At 34.5% G+C, this 23413-nt stretch overlaps 1 protein-coding gene across 8 annotated transcripts in view; it reads left to right on the top strand.

Moving 5' to 3' along the window:
* LOC149793960 (talin-1-like) overlaps nucleotides 1-23413 on the top strand; it is a 284989-nt gene that overhangs the window by 208589 nt on the left and 52987 nt on the right. For 6 of the 8 annotated variants that reach the window (XM_089967893.1, XM_089967891.1, XM_089967887.1 and 3 more), the window contains 3 exons: nucleotides 16100-16216; nucleotides 20332-20517; nucleotides 21664-21768. In XM_089967893.1, the coding sequence (XP_089824019.1) occupies nucleotides 16100-16216; nucleotides 20332-20517; nucleotides 21664-21768 (408 nt within the window). Of the gene's footprint in view, nucleotides 1-857; nucleotides 7531-16099; nucleotides 16217-20331; nucleotides 20518-21663; nucleotides 21769-23413 lie in introns of those variants that run through there. The other 2 variants (XM_089967890.1, XM_089967889.1) reach the window with 2 other exon arrangements.

Below are 23413 nucleotides of genomic sequence, written 5' to 3'. Positions count from 1 at the left end.
ATAGGTCTTGTCATACTGCTTTCAGAATACCTATAATATATCAGCATTTAACTGGGTTGTTTGGTGTACAGACAGATGTACATACTAACCTGAAAAATTCTTCTCCTTGGCATTTTAAATGAATGCCTGCCAGTGGTTAGTTGGACTATTCCTTTTTAACTAATTACAGCATTGCACACAAACTAGAACTTCAAAAGGAAATAAATTAAGATAGCACTAAACAATGTGCAAAAGTAATGTTGTTATCCCAAAATTGTTTAAAACATTTTCAGACTGCTAATGCTGTGTCCATTAATTGTGCTGGCAGAATGGATTTGCTTTTAGTTTTGAAATGTCCTCCCACCCCAGCATCTAATGCAGCTAGTCCTGCTTTCACTCATATTACCAGGCTTATGATGGCAAGCACAGGTGTTTCAGATCGCATAATTCTTGAAAGTGTGGCACATCTTTTACATCTCAATCAATGCAATGATTTCATCTAGAGAAATAAAACTATTAGCTCAGATTGGACTGTGAGACAGTCACCATCGTCTGTTCAAGAATCAAAATGGACTGGGATTTTTCATTCTTGTATCTATCCAGCAGATATATATTTTGTTACTGAAGTCTAAAAACAGATAACATGCAAGCTAATGTTACAAAACAAATTTTCCTTTCAGTACTGTGAGAAAAACATGTTAAAAGCAGTGGTGTCTGTTGATTAGCATAGAGGAATGTGACAATGATGTGACTGTCATCTTAACATAACATGGGATTCTGGTCTAGATATTTATATAAAACTATGTGCATGTAATCTTCAATCACTAATTAATGTCCCTTTTTCCGTAATTGCCTAAACTTATCTACCTTTATTTCAGCAGGTGGACTCTATACTAAGAGCTCCAGAGTTTGGGTATAGATCTTTTGTTACTGGCATGCTCTGAATTTGCAGCTGTAGCCTGGATAGCTGATAGGCAGTCCATATTCTGTAACCCCTCCCATTGTTTTCTTCTGCCACATGTACATTAACTTGCTCAGCAAATAGGGCAGCTGCTCCTTTGTTTGATTATATCACAGCCACCAAACAAGTCAGTCACATTGAGGGAACCAGTCCACTTTTTTGAAGCAGTGAACCAGTTATCTTGTCATATAACTCACAGTGAATGAGTCATATTTGAATTAACAAGTCAAAATTTAACACAGTTACATAACCTGTATTATTTATATTGAGGCAGTTGTTGCATATCGTGAAGCAAGGTATTTTTTTGTATAAAAGAAAGACTCTTCAATTTTCACATACTAATTTTTCATTTGCAATTAAGTTAAAGGAAATGATTGGCTAAATATTTATCTCCCTTTATTATGGTCTTTGCAATGAAAATGGTTTGTAGAATACATTTCCCCATCAGATTCAGGAAAGTTTTTATGCTTGTTAAAATTCCATGATTTGCACTAAAAAAAATTCCAGTAATTTTTTGGATAGAGGTTAAGAATTGTATTGATCTTTTCCACCTTGTCAGTGAAACTATACGACCCAGTGTGTTCACGAATTGCAAATGTCTGAAGTGACCACAAAGTTGATTTCTGGCAGATCAAGTTTAATGCAGGACCTGGTTTGTAAATATATTACAGTATGTTTACACTCTTGATAAACAACATATGTGCCAAAATGTTTCAATGACTACTCAGTAACCACTTAACACAATTTAAATTTGATAGAATGCATCATGGCATATAGTAGGGCTTTCAGTTTTAATTAACAAATGATGCCAGTTAGTCATCAACTGTGGATGCAGTACTCAGAATTCAAATTTGTTTAGATGACTGCTTCTCAGACACAGCTTAACATAATTATATTTGATAGCATCCTGGCTGGAAGGGCTTTTAATCTGATTGACAGATGATGTCAGTTCGCTATCAAATATTACAGTGGTTACTAAGAAAGAAAACATTCAAAGAACTAATCTCGAAAACCTCTTGACAGAATATGACCAAATTTGACTGAGTGCATCTTGGCGTGGAGGGCTCTTCAAATTTATACCAATGATGCCAATCTGGAATCGGGTATGACTTGTTACCATGGCTTTTGTTACTAAAAACAGAAAAACCATGAACATCTTTTTCGTAAACCTCTCAATAGAGTGTGACCAGATTGGATAGAAAGCATCTGGGCTTAAAAAGTCTTGAATATTTTTGCAAACATTGACAATATGACTTCAAATATGGCCACTGTTACTAAAAATAAACATCATTAATGCTCAGAGTTTGACTGACTTTGATGAAAGGTCATTCAGATATTGGACCAGTGATGGTTATGTGCCATTGGAGTTGAATGAAAATACAAAAGGAGAAACCTTGAAATGGTTATTTTCATAACGAATATGCAATCAAGAGGAAACATTTTCAAAAGATACATCTACTGAGCCTCCTCTTGTTATGATGTCATCATGAAGACAGTTGGTACCACCATGATGTCATCATGAAGACAGTTGGTACCACCATGATTTCATCATGAAGACAGTTGGTACCACCATGATTTCATCATGAAGACAGTTGGTACCACCATGATTTCATCATGAAGACAGTTGGTGTCACCAAGATGTCATCATGAAGACAGTTGGTATCACCAAGATGTCATCATGAAGACAGTTGGTACCACCATGATTTCATCATGAAGACAGTTGGTATCACCAAGATGTCATCATGAAGACAGTTGGTGTCAAAAGGATGTCATCATGAAGACAGTTGGTATCACCAAGATGTCATCATGAAGACAGTTGGTACCACCATGATGTCATCATGAAGACAGTTGGTATCACATAGATATCATGATGAAGACAATTGGTATCACCAAGATGTCATCAAAAAGGCAGTTGGTGTCACCAAGATGTCATCATGAAGACAATTGGTGTCACCAAGATGTCATCATGAAGACAGATGGTATCACCATGATTTCATCATGAAGACAGTTGGTATCACCATGATTTCATCATGAAGACAGCTGGTGTTATCTTGAAGACAGTTGGTATCACGATGATTTCATCATGAAGACATAGTATCACCATGATGTCATCATGAAGACAGCTGGTGTCACCATGATGTTATCATGAAGACAGTTGGTGTTAGATTAATCACTTGTTCTTCAGAATAGAATATTGGTAATGGGAGAATGGATGTTATAGGTAATGGGAGAATGGATGTTTCCATCTTGTGTTTGTAAAATAATGCTTACATATGCCTAATTGCAACAGACAGATTTAAGGGAGAAGCAAACTTCAGTGGATTTAAAGGAGGAACTAATCAATGAATCATAAGGAAATTTTGTATGATGAACTAGAAATAGATTTAAAACAACAGCAATACAAACTACAGTAACTATGCCTGTATTTTAAAGTCAGTTGATTGCCAAAGCCAGTGTAGTCATAATGTTTGCTTTATTCTTTCATAGATGTAACTGGTTGTATAACTATATCGTACTTTCAAGACTCCAGAAATGAATAGCAAGATAAAAAACCAAAACATATCATTAATATTCTCATTTTAATCATCATATTCATGTCCATTGAAATTATTCTTGCCAAGCATTAGCATCCAATAATATTTTTATTTAAATTGCTATTTATTATTATGTGTTCTAATGACATGTCATTTGTTGTGACATACATGTTGTCTAGGTATATTTTCATTGGTAGCACATCTTGTCAGTATTTTTTGAATGATGATATACAAATTATTCAAGCTTATTTTTTTCTGAAAAAATAGGGACTAGAAAGGAAGATATAAATTTTGAAAAAATTTCACTTGCAGTAAACAAAAGACTGAGTGCAAAGTTTGATTAGAGGTAATTAATGCAGAAAGAAATATGAGTTATGATGGATATCTTAAAAGATGGAATGACAAAAAAGATTTCATTTCTTATTCAGCTTATAATGACAACTTGAATAAAACTTGGATCTCAGAGAGATTTGTCATTCAGCAGAAATGAATAAGATCAGGCCACATATTCTCTAAACATTTTTGAGCCAGAAATTCATGCTCAACTTCAAAACCAGAAATTCATGCTCAACTTCAAAACCAGAAAACCACATGATATTAATAGGGTGCACCTGTATCGTCAAAATCTGGCGGTCTTGTGGCCCATGTTTTTAAAATTTCTAAAAGTCTTGTGATTTTAGCTTTCTTATACTAACCACTTCTATACAGGGTGGGCATGTAGAAATTCTTGTGTTCATCCATCCATCCATCCACATCCATCCATCCATCCATCCATCCATACATACATACATACATCCATCCATCCATCCATCCATCCATCTATCCAGCTGTTTAATAATTTTGGGAATGTGGCTATTCTTGCAGATTTTTATGGATTGCCATTATAGATATGAAGTTCATCACCTGAAGATGCGCATATTATCGAATCACTTCCAATTTTGTGTACAGTTAGTCTCTCAGTTTTCAGTGCATTGCCATGAAACTTGGAACTTTATCATCGTCTTTTATAGATGAGCATATCGATCAAATTCCTTTGCACTTTGTACGTATTCTGACCTTCATCTGAAGATGGCAATATTAACAAATCACTTTTCTAATGTGATTTTTTATGGAGTTAGTGCCAAATTGTCCTTTGGTCTTGGAGCTTTATGCAGTGTATGACAGACTCTTGTGAACAGGATTAGTACAAATGTTTTCATGGGATTGTTCTGAAACTTGGAAATGTTGTGATTATCACCTGAAGATGTGCTTATTGACAAATTGCTTTGTTCTCACATTTTTCTAGTTATTGCCCCTTTTGTCTTGCATCTGAATGCTGTTCAAGATGAAACTCTGTGGGTGCATCTGGTCTTGCAGCTTTTTTATGGGTCATTTTGAAACTTGTTTGTATTACGGTCATCGTCTAAAGATGTACATATTGACCAATCTTTTGGTGTCTTTATTTGGTCATGTTATATTATAGCAGTGTTTCTCCTTCTGTCTGTCTGTATGTCCCTCTGCTTAGGTTTGCTGTCCAGCCAATACTTTACAAGAGTTGGAGAGATTTTCAGGAAACTTCGGCCATGTCTAAAGATCAAAGTTGCAGCAATGGAAGATGTAATTCCTTGTCTTGTTTCCTTGTCTGGTATTAAGGTTTGAACCACCCCAGATATTTAAATAAAACGACAACCATTTATGTATCATGACTGTACAGTAAGATGCACATGGCTGTCATGCCCCCCTGCATCAAGATCAAGGCCACTACAAGAGAAAATATAAATCGTGAGCTCTATATATGTACGGGTATAGGACTAAAACATGCGAAGATGTTTTGATAAACTTTTTTTTTTTAATAACTTGACTGGATAATTCTCTAGTGAGCTCAGTTGTATCCAGAACTTGGTCTGGGTCACAACAACTGATGATAAAAGTAATTGCTGTTTCCTCGTCAGTTTGTAAACCCGCTAGACAGGTCCACATCATATTATGCAATAGTCTGGTAATGTCAAGGTCGTTAGCATGGAAAAAGTCACGAATTAGATGTACCATTTGTGATACTCTTGTACAAGTCATTGCCTTTTTGTAACTTAAGCTGGATGAAATATTGGACTTAAATTTGCAAATGCAGCTGAACAGTTTTCAGTGGATTGCTATGAAATTTTGTACATATTATGGTTTTTATCAGAAGATATGCATGTTGACCAGTCATTACTCGTGCTATTTTTGAAAGAGTTAGTCACCTTTTTGATATGGTTTCATTTCATGGAGGTAGGGAGGTAGCGGTGGGATGATGGGGAAGCGGGGGATATATTTAATTGTAGTTATAAACAAAGTTGTAACCATAATTATAATAAAGATCTACTTATAGAACTTTCGTGATTTTATTGGCATTGTTTCACCTACTTGCATGCTGAATTTCAGTTATGCAAGTTTACTTGGAAAAATATTGTAACCAATTTTGGAGGTTTAACCTGAGGCATCGGATTTGCATACATAATGTTTAGAGAAGAAATATCTGAACATAACAATTTGAACATGTTTTAAAAAAATATCATGAATGATATTAAGAGACAAATTAATAATTTTAATTTTTGGGGTTTCTGGTTAAATTTTTGTGCTGTAATATGTTTAATGAATCAATAACCTGGCCACACAAAACTGAACACAAAAACTTAACTCATGTTCACATGTAAAACAACTATTGTTTATGATTTCTTGTTAAGTTTTAGATTTTGTGAGGATCTTCTGGTTTGAATACCAACATACATGCCACATTTCAGTGATATTGAGATATTTTAAGTACAATCTTTAAAATACAAATCTGCCACCTGGGTTCGGTTCAGTTTTTGTGCTCAGGCTGTTTTTTTTACTACGGGCCTGGTCTTTTGTTACATGATACATCGGTCAAAATCATGATTTCTGAGAGATTATTGAATGTAATTTTTAATCTCGTTATACCTAGATATAAAGAAAGCAACTTGGATTACCATAACTAAAAATGTAATACTGTCAATCTCTTTGATTACCTTAGCTTTGAAGTTAATACTGTCAATTACTTTGATTATCTTACCTTTGAAGGTAATACTGTCAATTACTTTGATTATCTTACCTTTAAAGGTAATACTGACATTCACTTTGATTACCTTACCTTTGAAGGTAATAATATCAATCACTTGGATTACCTTACCTTTAAAGGAAATACTGTCAATCACTTGGATTATCTTAACTTTAAAGATGATGCTGTCAGCTCACGTGGATTACCTTACCTTTAAAGGTAAAACTGACAGTCACTTGGATTACCTTACTATTAAAGGTATCACTAACAATCTCTTGTAATACCTTACCAATAAAGGTAATACTGACACTCACTTGGATTACCTTACCTTTAAAGGTAATACTGACATTCACTTTGATTACCTTACCTTTGAAGGTAATAATATCAATCACTCACTTGGATTACCTTACCTTTAAAGATAATACTGACAATCACTTGACTACCATAACTTTAAATATAATACTGACAATTACTTGGATTACCTTACCCTAAAAGGTAATAGAGTCACTTGGATTACCATACCAATGAAGGTAATATTGACAATCACTTGGATTACCTTACCTTTAAAGGTAATGCTGTCAATCAGTTGGTTTACCTTACCTTAAATGGTAATACTGACAATCATTTGTATTACCTTACCTATAAAGTTAATACTGTCAATCATTTGGATTACCATATCAGTTAAGGTAATAATGGAAACCACTTGGATTATCTCATCTTTAAAGATAATGCTGTCAAATCACTTGGATTACCTTGCTTTTAAAGGTAATACTAACAAAGAAGCTTGCTTTTGGACCATTTTAGGAGGGTATTTTAAAGGGCCTATATAAATCCTGGGGAGGATATTCAGCTGAGTCATTAGAAATGACTTGGTTGCATGCCTTTTGCGCAAATTTGCACAGTTATATCTGCTAGAGATTCAAGCTGTATGTTGTTTAAAAGTATATGTAGGAAAGCATAATAAATAAACATTTGCAGGTTTTATAGTATTTATTCAATGTTAAATAAACTTTGGAAAGAAATATATATTTCTTTTTTAATTTTTTATCCCCATGGAAACAATTGGGAAATATTAATTGTGGTTCTGCAGTAGTCGACTGCAGTGTTCCCCAGCGCTGAATATGAAATATGTGGACTTGTATGATTCATTCTGTACAAGTCAGTTCTTTTGAAATAATAGTTGAGATTTTATTTTTATATTATATCAGGTTCTTAATCATAAAAAGTCCTTGTTTTCAACATCAGTCATGGAATTAACTTTTTTTTCTCAGTAACTGGTATCATGAAGCTAATTGATTTCTGGTTAAGTTGTAAGATATGCCACAAGGTTTTGCAAAAACTGATATTGAAAAGTTCCTTGATTGACGATGATATTAAAAGAAAGAACAGGACTAATATGTTCAACCTTTTTTTCTGGGATACAGACTCAGACCTGCCAACTCTTACAATTTTGCCATAAGTCTTACAAAAATTACCCTTTAAATATGATCTTACAGCATAATAACAAAAACCACAGAAAAATGATCATTGCCAAAAACTCAGGATAATTGGTTCATCCGTGTTTTATTTGGATACATGTTTCATCTTAGAATTAGTGAAATTAGTCAGGGAACTAGACTAACTTAACGGGCAGCATCCCAGACTCTTTAAACTGCCCCTATTTGTTCATGCGAAGCGTCTGCATGATCAAACTGTTGAATATAGAATTTTTAAAATGGCGTCCAGATAGCGATGCATGTATAAAACAAATGGGAAAATAAGCTTCTTAAAAAGTTTTAATAATCAACACAGAAGAATAAAAAATGTATTCAGATTCTTGTGAATAAAAGCTGGAAAGGATACAATTACGTTTATTGCACGTCATGTGCCAATTTGAGCATGTCTCATGGTGGGAGATATGATTGCCATCGTCATGTGAAATGGAAAAGAATTTCCAAGAATTATGTCAAGTTGAGATAGCAACAAGCCATTGAGCTGCATAGGGTTTGGAACTAGAGTTTGTGCAACTGTACTAGTGGTAAATAAAGTCTGTGAGTACTTTACAAACTTTTCAGTTGAACATAATGTTTATCATCGATGCGTCAAACTTTTAATTACATTTTCCAACTTTACAATAGCAGTTATTGATATTTTATTATACCTTACTGAAAACTGGTCATTCATATGGGAAAAAATCAACTGCCTTACTGAGGCAGACTCGTCAGGGTTGGCAGGTCTCCAGACTATTTCAGAATGGGCAATGTGATCAGCTGCAAGTTATATACATCAACAATGTAATGAACTTGATAATGATTCATGCTGAATAACAATGGATGATTTAGGTGTTTAGCTTAAGACCAATCATGATGAAGGGTGATTAAATCATAATAACTTGATGATTGTTCCATTCTGAATATCAGTTGGTCTGACTGAGTGATTGCCCATCACTTAAAGGATTTTCCATGTTAAAGTCCATTTCAGCTTGTGTGTATATATATATATATATATATATATATATATATATATATATATATATATATATATATATATATATATATATATAAACAAGGAAGCTGGTTTGCAAACACAGTATAAACAAAAGAGCTCAATCACTCACAAGTGTGTATGTGGACTGCTAATACTTAAAACAGATTGAACTTGGAATGGCAGAAGAGGGAAGTATTATAGTTTTCGTCAAAATGATGACCCTATCTCCGGACCAATTCACGTTTTGTTGATCCGATATTTTACATTTGAATGGAAACCATCCGTGCAATCTGATCTCTGTTTACCAATAATGATAAATAAGAACCAGTCTTTGTGGAGGTCTTGGGTGAGTGTTCACAGATTGCAGTATGGATTATGGTGTTATAAAAAAGCACATACATACCAGAGAGACAGACAGACAGACTGAGAGACACACATGCACACACACACACACACAACACTTTATGTGGATACATACATAGTTATTCAGACACCTGTGTAATTGCATACTACATTTTTTGCTTTTTCTTGCATCAGGTTCAGAAAGCCTGTTTTGTGTTGTGTAGAAAATAATCTGAGCATTTGTATTACAGGATAAGAGAATATTACTTAGTTTTTACTCCTTCATTGATTCCACTGAATTAAACATTGTAGTGACTGCTTTTGGCTGTCCAGTTTGTATAGGTTTTTCTGCACATTAATTGCTTTTTTATGTTGTAATAACAGTTTACATTTTTTCAGTTGGAAATGTTCCCAAATTCCAGTTAACACTAACACATCAGTTGGTCAGTCATTATTATCCCCTGACCAATGAAGTTAGGAAGGATATAGTGTTTTCCTCATTCATTTGTGTATTTGTTGTTCATTCATTCATGTGTTAACCTCCCAGTATTATTTTGAACCCTCAATATATTAAGCCGCATTTTGCCAATGCTCATTAAAATTCATATGTCAGTGCATCTCAGGCAGAGTAACTTGACCATCCCAAAACTAGGTCACTGTGACTTTGCATGCACTCGGTGGTTCATTTTTTACACTCCCAATATCTTGGACTCTATTTTTCCTAAAATTGGTATATAGCTACATCTGGATGAAAGTAATTTGTTAAGTCAGTTTTGTAGAAGAAACTTTTCTGTCTATGGTTATGAACCTAATGTAAGGTTGTACTATATGAAGAATTTATTATCATGAGACCATGTCTTGTCATATGACTATGTCTTCTGATAAAACCATGTCTTTTCATATGACCATGTCTTTGCATAAAACCATGTCTTATCATTTGATTATGTCTTGTCATATGACTATGTCTTGTGATAAAACCATGTCTTTTAATATGACCATGTCTTTGCATAAGACTATGTCTTGTCATAAGACCATGTCTTGTCATATAACCATGTCTTCATTTGACCTTGTCTTGCCATATGACCATGTCTTGTTATAAGATCATGTCTTGTATATGACCATGTCATGCTTGAGACTGTTGCTCATCAGAGACTGTTCACAAAGCACTGATATTTTATTTCTATCAGTCTTGTAATCTTTGTCAGCCGCCTGTGATCTAGAGAGAAGGAGATTAACCCTTCCTTTCACATCATTCTTACATCTATTACCAGTAACTGAAGTTTGTTCAATATGTCATGATCAGATATTTAAAAAACAAGTTGTCAGTTTCATTTTCTTTAATTTCTAGTAAGGCTAAATACAGGCTAGATCTGCAGTTAGGGGTTATGAAACTAAAGTGATGGTGTCTAGTGCTTAATGATGGAAACTAAAAATAATAATTTTGGTTTAGAACCCAGACTGGTTAAGCTGTGTTTAGCATCTTTAGATCACAGACCATACCTTGTAGTAAGTACTGTTGTTTCTTTTAAATTTATTTGGGACTTTACAGGTCCTTTATGCTTGTTTTTCCTCTATCTTTTTTTTCTCCTAAATTAACGTTTGCCTCCTTGAACTGGTTTTTGATTTGGTCTGTGTGAGATGTCTTTCAATACAGGATGCTATGACAATGGTAATAAAGAATCTTGTTCCCTAATATAGGGACTTCAATCAAAGATGATGTGTAGACGAGGACTGACTCTTGACCAAAAGGGTGCGGGTTAAAATCCAGTAATTAGATAGCTCAGGTCCACTACACTTTTGTGACCTTGGGCAAGGCACTTTGCTTCCATTGATGCTATAAGCACCCAATAAAATATGTAGTATGACAAGCTGAAGACCATATAAGATAAGGCAAATAAGTTGATAAATTTATTTCATTATATTTCATTTTTATTTATGTATCATAATGTAAATATTTTATCACAGTGATGTTGGTTTTGTACACCTATTCTCCAAGATGTGTTTAATTTATATTTGTCGCCTCAAACACTTTGAAAAATGAAAAACAAATGGCCATGTCCTTTTCTGTTTTATTCTATCCAGTATGAAGTCACAGTCATTGTCACACATTCCCATGCAGCTACATGTATGTCATTTAATTGTTTTTCCGTAAATTCTCAAGAGATAGGGCTTCAGCATGTTTGATCATACAAGTGTTTCATTTTGCTTTTCCCCTGGCATTTGCTGCTATGTGTCCCATCAGACTCCAACCCAGCACTGCCATTCTTGCTGCCTGTCCATAAAAGTTTGCTGTGTATCGGACAGGGGCTCTTTGACACTCTCCTTTCATGTACATGTATCAGAGATCTTAGATACATGTATTTGCCAGACATGTTCTGAATGACACATTCTCTGAACAACCAGACATGGATCATAGAAATTTTCAAATATAAATATATCAACTTGTATGGGTTTCTTTATACATTATAATCTGAAGCAAACACCTTAACAAAGAAAAATTCATTGGTCACCAGACCTGGTTTACAGATTGTTTCTTTCTTGGACAATCAGTAGACATAACACAGATTAAGTGTGTTTGGTCATTTTGTTTTCCCAGTTGTTTAAACACTTTGTAGTCAGAAAACTCAAAACAAAGTTGCTATGAAAAGTTTGTGTTTCTTTCTTGGACAATCAGTAGACGTAACACAGATTAAGTGTGTTTGGTCATTTTGTTTTCCCAGTTGTTTAAACACTTTGTAGTCAGAAAACTCAAAACAAAGTTGCTATGAAAAGTTTATTTCCTGGACTTGATAAAATCCCTGTAATTGAGTAATTTGTCAAAGAGTCTGTGCAACAGGTATTGTGTCAATCCCTCACACCATTTGTGTCATGGTTTGCGTCACATGTCATCACTTAACTTCTGAACAAAATATGTGAAGCCAAAGCTTCAGTTAAGAAAAAAATAGATGCGGATAATAACGCCTAACTTTTATTATCATCTCTGATGACCTGATCAAAGAAAACTTCATCTGTCTTTACCAGAAATTCATTTTAATTGGGTGTTGCATATTTTTGAGGTAGCATGTCAGCTTCGTGTCAATTAATAATTAATTTTCAAAATAGTAGAGTGGAATAAAATATTGTTTGCTGAAGTTGTTAGGATAATTTTTGGAAAGAAAAAAAATCATGTTTTATAAATAATTAGCTTGAAAGGAAACCATGGAAGGAAAACACTAGTACTAAAAGCAGCATCAGGTCCAGAACTAAAAATAACATTTTCCGGTATATTTAATAATTAGGTGTATCAGTTTTCTTTTCTGTCACCTTGTTTTTATCTACTTGTAATGTTTTTGTATTAAATTTCACAAATGTATGGCTGCCACATATATTTTTGTTTGAAAAACAAATGCATAGCAATAGCCATTCGAATTTTAGGATCTCTGGCACACATGGGAGGAGAGTGTTCAAGTGCTCCTATGAAATTAATTAGTCTACTGTGTGCATTCAGGAGTGCATAGTGTTCATTATTCCTTGTGTGTGTATGTATGTATGTATATTTGTGTGTGTATATATATATGTGTGTGTGTGTGTGTGTGTGTATATATATATATATATATATATATATATATATATATATATATATATATATATAAATAAAATACACATTCATTGTGTAATCTAAAAATTATTGGGTCAATTTCATAAGGTTGAAGTTCATAAAAAATAAGTGCACAGGAACATTATCAAAACTGTTTCCATGATTACATGTATTTACTTAATTTAAGAATTTGTTACTTTGAAGGTTTATTCTCTCTCCCAGTACAGTACAGTCTCCCAGTACAGTATGGTAGCAATGAATAAAATACAAGATCCATTTTCAAGATAGATTTAACCTTAAATATTCTTTCATGCACTTGAACAAATTCAAGGAAATCCTTTTGTTCAAGATGACTTTATGCAGTTGCTTCACTCCAGACCGACATGCCTGAATTAAGACACGGGTGCTTGTAGTGGATATTTCTAGAGGGATTTGAACAAGGGGGTGTTCGGGGGAGGGGCTGGCACGTGTGTTGTTGTAAGTTCTGAGAAAATAGTGTGTTGTTCTCTGTGAGCTTGTGCAGTTGCTTCTCTGCAGCCTGACATGTCTGGATCAAGCCTCATGCTTGATATTTCAATCTGAGGTCTGACCATGGGGTGGGGCAGGGTGGGTGACGGGTGCTTATTAAGATAACTGAAATAATATCTCAGATACGATATTAGAAATTGCTTGACAGGGCGAGGTCATTCTTCCCAGCGGTGAAGTTTCTTTTGTAAGTAAATCAGACCAGAGGCATTTAAGCCATTTTGCAAATTTAGCTGTGAATATAAAAGTTCATAAAATCTAAATTTACTGAAGTTCCAAATAGTTCTTTTTTATTATTACCCTGAACCTCGATATTAATTGTAGTTACATAATACTTCTTCATGTAAATAATATTGACCTGCCATGTAATTTGAATATGGCCTCTCTTTTACCTTCCATCTCTATTTCTCTTTCTAGTAAAATCTGATTGTATCCTACAGCTGCTGGTTTGAACATTTTGCTCATTATTTTTTCTTGGGCCAGAATATGCTTCCACTGCAGTGACCCAAACATCCCTGAGTTGCAGAAAAACTTGAAATTGAAAAATGCAGTTTTTCAGACATTTTTACTCAAAATGATTTTGAAAACAGAAATTAAGACCATGCCAAGATAGTACAAACCCGCATATGTGTATATTGAAGTATTTACTCCAGTCTTGAAAAACACTCTCAAGGTTAAAGCTGTGACTTGTTGTAGGATGAAGCAATCTTATTTATCTGGACACTGTTAAAAATGTATCAATACCCATGCAGTATATAATCACTTATAAGATGAGTCCAACTGCAAACTGCACAGACCCTGATCTGCCATCACATAACGTGCCAGAAGATCTGAGTCTGTACATTTTGTTAGGAGTGATCAGTAGAAAAAAAACAATTTAGACACAGATCTGCAGGTGCATTATCTTAAGCAGATCAGGATCTTTGTTTATTTGCAGTTTTACTTGACTTATAAGCGAGTACATATGGTTTTTGTTCAGTGATAACTCCTTGGTTGAAAATACTCCCAACTCTTTTGTTGAAAACTTGGGCAAGTATTTAATAAGGATATCTTTGATAACAAGTACACACCTGCTTTGGACAAATTCATTAGTCTTGTCCCATTGACTTGTTAGGGGAGAAATACTGTAAATGGGGAGAAATAGGATAGTGGGCAGGTCCCATAATCTTCTCATGGAATAAATCCAATACATGTTTACAGTTTTGTAAGGTACATTTAGATGTACTAGAAGAAGGAAAACATGTTGTTTTTCTGCATTGTAATTACCATCAGATAATTATGTTAAGTTGCCCCGTTGTTTCTGGCATTTGTCATGGCATGGGTGAACATTGTGATCTTTTTCTGTAAGGGAATGGATGAACAGAATAAGTCAAAAATTAGAAGATTGGCCATTCAAAAGGTAGTTTATCAGGCGAGACACTTTTACAAAACTTGTATCATAAATACTTTCATATAGGTCGTATCCAGCCTCAGGCTGCATAGACCCAGACCTTTCATCTCAATGTGCCAGGAGATTTGTGTTTATGTAGTTTGTTAGAATTAATTAGTAGAAAAACGACAGATCCTGATCTTGTGGCACATTATGTGATGATATATCATGGTCTATGCTGTTCTGCAGTTGAATCCTACTTCTACATGAGTATGTATATGGTAGTTTGGTTGACAACAATTAGTGACTTTCAACTAATGATAAAGATAGTCCGATTCCAGGTGAGCGATCATAATAGTGAAAACAGCCTTAATCTTCTCACTGCTCTGGTGGCCTAGTGGTTAGAGCATCTGCCTTGGATGCGGGAGGTTGTGGGTTGGATCCCTGGCTGAGTCATACCAAAGACTTATAAAAATGGTACTGACACCTGCCTCGCTTGGCACTCAGCATTAAGAGGTTAGTGTTAGGACTGGTCAGCCTGGTGTCAGGATAATGTGACGGGGTGGGACATCATGCTACATGTCTGCAGTATGATGTCCCAGTGCTAGACATCACTATAAACTGCCACACTGCAGACATCATAACAATATAACTGAAAAATTGTTAATGCTGCGTTAAAAATCCAAATCACACACACACTTAACCTTCTCACCTTGAGAAAGTTAGGAAAATGGCCTTCAGAGATAGATACTTTATGGAACCTTGAAAACAAAAAGTAGATGTTCAAGACGGGGGATTGCTAATTTTGTCCTCAGATTTGAAGTATGATGACTGTATATCATGTATTGGGGTTACATATAACCTCAGACAATTTTAAATTATTTTCTTTTTAAATAGAAAAGTAAAAATGTGGACACTCACTTTATGAAGTAGTAGTTCCTTTTCCCTATCATTCCAGCAGAAGTTTTCACTGGCATTTTTTATTAATACAAGCATAACGGGAATAAATATCCAGTTGATGGAGTCTGATATATTTCATTCGAAAGTGATTAATATCTAATCAGCCATCTTTGATTCAAGTTGAGCATTTTACTTTTCATTTAGCTTTTGTTTTCTATCTTGTGCTAAATTTTAAATGTTTATTTTCTTAAAATCATGATCTTGTGTATTTTAACTGATAAGAATTGTCAGAAATACATATTGATATTTATTGAATGTTACATTGTTTATATGCTACGTCTACCTAAAGTGAGGTATGATTTATGCGATTTACTGCTTTTACTACATTTCACTCTTTCTGGGTTTTATTTAGGTTATGGTGACCAATGTAACTTCACTGCTGAAGACAGTCAAGTCTGTGGAAGATGAAGCAACAAGAGGAACACGAGCTTTGGAGTCTACCATTGAGGCCATCCACCAAGAGCTAAAAGTAATTTTTGTATCCACTTGTTTGATGGTTTAGAAATATTGTGAAATCTTTCTATAAAGGACTTTGAAGGAATCATACAATCTTGCCCTCCTTGTACAGGTGTTTGTAACATACAGGTTCTGTTCTATGATGTGATTACCTGATTCATACTAATTTGTCGAAAAAATCACTTAAAAATTAACAGAATGTGCATACACTGCAAGCTCAGCCTTTTTTTCTTTGTGAGATCTGACCTGTTAATTCCAAAGAGGGTTATATTTAGCCCCAAATATTCACTCCTTTATATCACTTATTTAAAGATTCACTACGTTGGAGGGAGATTGCATGAAAGTTGCAGGGTCATCTTTGATGCACTTAAAATATTTGTTGATTATTAATGATTCTAAAATTGTCCATTATGTCATCCAGCCCTCCAAAAAAGGGATTATGTGCTGCAGTATGTGAAAAGAATCAGTTTAAAAGAAATAACAAAGCCTACACCAATGTAAGTGGAGCCATGAAGGACAATATCATTTGAGCTCATTTGTACAATATTACAAGGGGGGGGGTCAGTTGCATCATTATTGTTGCCCTTCTTATTCAGTTCTCAGACTGACAGGCATATGGTTCTATTTTTAGTATCAGACCTGTATATCGTAACTAAATGCGTAATGAAGAAATTCATACAGCCTGAAGTATTGGATTGAGCAGCTTCAGCTAAAAGCTTGCTTTGCACTGACGGGAAAAAAATTATGTGAGCTGCAAGAAAATTGTTGTTGGATTGGCATGGACATTGGCATTGAGAAGCTAAAAAGGTTCAAGTAACTCAAAAGAAAGTCATGGAGTGTAGATTATAGTATTAAACATTCTGCAGAGAAAATCTGAAGAGGAATGCATTGTAATACCACATCTGCTACTGTGTGGTTAGAAGTCTGGGTTGAATAAATTCAAAAGAAGTGCTAAGAGATATGAATCAGAGTTGAGAAAGATTCAAAAGAGTTTTGAGATTATATCAGGCAAGAGTCAAGGAAAATAAAGCTGAACTCGTCCTCCAGCTACAAGAAGAGTTTCCCAGTAATTGGTTTGGATCATTTTTCAGGTTTTTGTAAGTACAAGGATAAACTTTACCAATTTTTTGTGAATCATGTCATATCTTGGAGATATACACTTGGAGAAGCATGGATAATAGAAAAAAGACAGAATCAGAACTAAGCAAAAGGAAATCTGTCGTAGATGAAACAAGAGACCTCACAAAGAGAAAAAAACAGGCCAAGTTCAAACTCTCATTTGAAAGGTGCAGATCTGCTTGTTAAAACAGAAAACACAGGAACCTTGAAAACCTGGCACAGGCTAATGTCAACAACAAAAAGAGTGAAAAAGAAACTTGATATGTATGAATAACTTTGCAAAAAAGTAAGAAATGAGAATGACTTTAGAAATAGATTATCTTTGGCAGGATAGGGAATACAATAAACAATAATGCTGTTTCACAGAAAAGTAGTCCACAGTCCTATTGTTAGACACAGAATATAGTAGACTACAGTCCTGCAGTGGATAAGTTTAGACATGGAAGAAAGTAGACTACAGTCCTACTGTGGGTAAGTTTCAACACAAGAAAGTAGACTACAGTCCTACTGTGGGTAAGTTTCAACACAAGAAAATAGTCTACAGCCCTACTGTGGGTAGGTTTGAATATAGATGAAAGTAATATACAGATTTACTGTGGGTAGGTTTAAATATAGAAGAAAGAAATTTACAGTCCTAGTGTGGGTAGGTTTAAATATAGAAAAAGTAGTGTACAGCTCTATTGTGCATAAGCTTGGACATTGAAGAATGTTGTCTACAGTCCTACTGCCATTAAGTTTAGACAAAGAAGAAATTAATATACAGTCTTACTGTGGATAAGTTTGGACATAGAAGAAAGTAGTCTACAGTCCTAGTGTGGGTTGGTGTAAATTTAGAAAAAGTAGCCTACAGTCTTAGTGTGTATATTAGTATGCAATATTAGTCATGTCCTTCTGTCCCTTTATATCATGTCATATAACATCATGTCTGTCACAGATTTTATTTCCACTCACAACTTTGAAAGACGTAATGGACTAAAACTAAAATTTGATAGGTCACACTCATTTTCACTATTTTCCTGTAGAATTGAACTGTGCTATGATCCCTGTTTGACTTTGAATTTTTGCCATTATTTTGATAACTTTTTTGTTTTGATGGATTGATTTCGAATTTGGTATAATGATTCACATTTAGAAGATCTAAGTCACATTTGGTTTTTACTGTTTTCTATGAAAATTTAACTGACATCTGACTTCTTTTTGGCTATAACTTATATAGGACATCATTAATTGAAATGAAACTTAGCATGAGGTTTGACATTTTAAAAAACCTAGATCAGGTTCACCTTTTGCTGCAACAGAGTTATTGCCCCTGTATGATATGAAGTTATGGACTCTTTTGGCATTTTTAATGGTTTATGACAACACTTTATGGAGTTGTGGACTCTGTTAAAGCATGGCTTTTCAATTTCCCCTGGATTTACAATGTGTTCTGGCAAATCTTTATGGACTTATGGACCCTGCTTTGTTTTTTAATTGCATTATATTGGTGGGATGTCCATAACATTAGAACACATTTGAAGTATATTACTTCTTATTAAACATTCTGTTGTATATTAGAAGCACTTTAAGACTTCTGTTTGTAATATAAGTAAAAGTCAGAAATGATGTTTATTGCCTTGCATCTCACAAGGTCAAATGTCCGTACATGACAGTAATTTATGGTCAGGTTCATTGCCTACCATGGTGCTATCTTATGAAGTGGACTCTACGAAATTGTAGTTAGTATCCATTGCAGAGAGAAGCAGTATGTACTCACAATTATGTCATTCTACATCTAGGATGGTGGACACAATATTGTGAGTCACAATTGTTTTGAATACAGAAACATTTATGAATAGTGAAAGCTACACCATAAGAAGAAGATGAAATTGTACATTTGTACATTTATGTTGTACACTTGAAACAGAATTTTATTCATACAACAACGTTGGATGTCTTAAGCTTCATTGACAATGTAAACTAAATTTGTCAAGACAGAAAATTATATATCATTCTTTCTGATACATTGGAACCCTAAAAAGTAAATGTCCCATTTACAGCACTCTTCTCAAAACATCTGCCAAAACATTAAGAAAGGCAAGCTTTTCCTGACCAGCAGGTAAGCCAGATCACAAGGGAATGACCTTTCAATTAGGACAGTGGAGAAAAGACCAACTTGTTGCGATACACTGAACTAACTTGTCGCAAAAGGGATTGGTACAGAAGAGATACAGGCTTTGACCCACAATGGGTATACATCTACACCTGAAGGGAGCAATCAATTACTGACCAAAGACACCAAAGAAGTAAAGGTGAAAACACCCTGGACATTGAAATAGATATCTTTAAAATATGTGGAAATTTGGAATTCCCATATAAACACATTTGGAAATGACTCTAGAGAGATTTCAAAAGAAATTTAGTGTGGAAATTAAGGAATCCAAAATGGCAAGCTATAAGGTCTACCCAACAGTGCAAACGGGGCAAGGATCATATAGATGGAAGAAGAGCATCCAGGAGACTTCTGTATCCATGGATTCCACATGAAATTCTGGTATAGATGCATCAGTGACTATACATGTCACAGTTGCAGCCCAATGGACATTGCACTTCTAGAAAAGAAACTGCTAGAATAGAATGTAGCAAAACAACAAACACAACTTATCAAAGAGGAAAATACTCCAGAAGATTAAAAAAACACCCAACACAGAGTATTATTCGATCATTGAGAGATTGTTTTACATAAACAAAGTATAACAAAGCTGTTTTCAACATGGTGGGTATTTAAAGTTCTGTTTACAATACTCTTGTTGAAATCCAGTTTCAAAATTTTGTCATGCTAAGTTTATGCTATGGTTACATGTATGTTGTGATTATGTAATCAATTCTTTTAACTGTATTTTTCATTGCCTTTGTCTTGAGGGGTACGGGTGAGTGGGGATTGTTTATTCTGGATATTTATAATTAGCATCAATAAATAAAGTTGTTTATCATTATTAGTAGTATTATTTTAAATATTTCCATTGGCAGGCATATGATAGCAACCCAGAAACAGACAAGAAAGCTACAGCTGAGGACCTCATCAGATATACTAAACCTATCACCACAGCAACTGCCAAGGCCGTTGCCGCTGGCAACTCATGTCGCCAAGAGGATGTGATTGCAGCTGCTAACATGGGCAGGAAAGCTGTCTTTGATTTGCTTGGAGTTTGCAAGGTATAAACAAATACAAGTAAATGTTAATTCCCTGGTAAAGCAGCCATTTGACTATAAGACTAAACCACATTTGTCCATTCTGCTCCTACCCAGTGAGCAACTTCTTCCTATTTATTCATATGCTGTGAAAAGTTGGAGCCATAATGTCCAGTGTGCAAGTCATGTAGTCATTCTATAAGTCTGTTATCATAATTACAAAGTATCTTGGACTGTACAGTGTCAAACATTTTCACAACTGTTTGTGCCAGAATTCTGACTTTTTTTAGTTGTGTATAAATGAGCCATGATTGTAGAAAACCATTGTCATTTCATAACAAAAAGAGTTGCACTTTAGATAAAATATTGTGCAAAATAAACATATTTTGTTTACATATATGTAGCATTTTTTATGCTAGTGAAGTAGAAGAAAGCCGTATACCACTCCTGTTGGCTAATGGTTAGAGCATCTGCTTCAGATGTGTGAAGTCATGGGTTCAAACCCCAGCCAAGTCATACCAAACGCTTATAAAATTGGTATTAGCAGCTACCTCACTAGGCACTCAGCATTAAGTGGTTAGTTGTTACGACTGGTTGGCCTGGTGTCAGGATAATGTGACTGGGTGGAGCTACATGTCTGCGGCATGATGCCCAGGTGCTAAACATCACTATAAACTGTCACACCAGACATTGTAGCAATATGACTGAAAAATTGTTAAAGCTACATCAAAAATCCAAATTGCATTCACACACACACACACACAGCAGCAACCATATGTAATAATTCATACTATATAGCAAGAGACAGTTCATACAGATTAGCCAGTGACTTCATACCATATAGCAGGAGACAACTCATACCACATGTGACAATAAATACCTTATAGCAGATGACAATACAATATAGCCAGAAACAATTCATTTCATATAGCAGGAGATCGTTCATACTATATTGCAGGAGACAGTGCATCCCATATAGCAAGTGATTTCATACAAAAAAACAGGAGACAATTCATACTTTATAGCAGGTGACTTAATACCATATAAAGGCGACTTCATACTTTATAGCAGGTGACTTTGTACCATGTAGCACAAAGCTTCATACCATGCAGACAATTTATAATGTATAGCGAAGATGATTCATATCATGTAATCCTTTTCATTGTGCAGGCGGCAGCTGCCACAGGTGAGACTGCAGAGGTCAGACAGAGGACCGTTGTAGCAGGAAGAAAGTGTGCTGCATCTTACAACAGTCTCCTTGAACAGGTTAATCAGGTGAGATACTTAGACATTATATCCATGCTGACATTATAGTGCAATCCATTTGGAGGTTCAGTTTGATTGCTTGTCAATATCACACACCTTTGGAAATGTTATTTTTACCGCATTTTTTTAAGTGGACTTGTCACAATTGTTGTGAGTTATAAGTTCCAATAGATTGCTTCTTATTTGTTTTCTTTATGTTTTTCTATTTTCTTTCTTTAATATCCAGGTGTACTGACCATGAACAGTGCCACTGCTTATGCCAACTCCATTTATTTGTAGTCTCCTGTTAATAAGTAACATTGACATCGTGGTTTATGTTGGTATATCAGATCTCTAAATTGAGGAATTGTTCAGCAGAAATGTGTTGATGAGTTCAGTTTATGAGTGCAAATCAAGTTATAAAATTTATAGTTGTCATATTTGTATTCAGTCGATGGATACAGGTGTTGAGTTCTACTAGGGTAAAAACAACTACATTTGTCAGTAGTGCACATTTGTCAGTAGTGCACATAAACTTGATTCATATTAAATTGTTAGTTAATCTTTGTATTAAAAAAACCCAATTATTTCTGAATATTACATTATGTTACGGTAATGATCATATATATATATATATATATATATATATATATATATATATATATATATATACACACACACCTCTCTCTCTATAACTTATGAGCAGTGTGATCCAATCCACAGCATACATTAGAGAACAAGAGATATTTAATTTAATTTTGGCAAACACTAGTAGAGCTCTCAGCTTTTATTCATAAATGAGAACTATAATCTTCTTGGTCTTAGACACAAATTTTAATGGTTTTAATATTATTGGATCTTAACATTTTAAGAAGTCACTTAAAGTTAGTGAATTTATGACAGACTTTAATATAAGTCAATTTGACATGCAGTACTCGCAAACTAGAGCATCATTCAAGTTGGGGTTTCAGTCTCACTTTCAAAGCACATGCTTCCTTTGGAAGCAAACATACTCGAATTACCTGTATAACCTGTGGTGCCAAACCCATCAATATGTTTGCATGGGGTAATTCTTCAACATACTAAACATCACAGTAAACTTTGTTGATTGTACATGGCAGTGACTGAGTACTGAAAGCTGATCCTCTTAAGTTTAATTTCCCCAACAAAAATTTCTCATGTTGCCCAGCCTAGCAAATTATTTCAAGCAATAGTTTTAGTTTGCAATATATGGCTGAGATCCTTGATAACTTCAGTTGCCTGGTATGTTTTATTAATAAAGGCTCATGAAAGATTGACATTGACAAGGATTGTTCTTTTTATACAGTAGAAAAAAGTACAATAAAATGCTACAATATTTTGCTGTAAAACTAGATTTTGCACTTTAGAATTGCACACAGCAACATCACATAACAGCATCATTGAGTTTATGCCGTCATGATGATTATGTGATAAATTTGTATTCATTTGCTTGGCGTTTATTATTTTTGGCAATAATGTAATATGCCACTTGCTGACAAACTTTTGGTGGCATGAAATATTCAGTTCATATAATAATTTCACATTTTTATATATTTTTAAAAAAAACAATTTCCTCTACTTGTGGTATTTCCGTTCAAAACTTAATTTTGCTGTCTAAAGGGATGATGACTTTTTAGATGTTATGTAAATTGAA

The sequence above is a fragment of the Sinohyriopsis cumingii genome, chromosome 8 (genome assembly GCF_028554795.1).
Source record: "Sinohyriopsis cumingii isolate HCF-2022 chromosome 8, ASM2855479v2, whole genome shotgun sequence".
Lineage (NCBI taxonomy): Eukaryota > Metazoa > Mollusca > Bivalvia > Unionida > Unionidae > Sinohyriopsis > Sinohyriopsis cumingii.
Note: the sequence above shows the minus strand (reverse complement) of the source record. Positions and strands in the feature narration are given on the sequence as shown.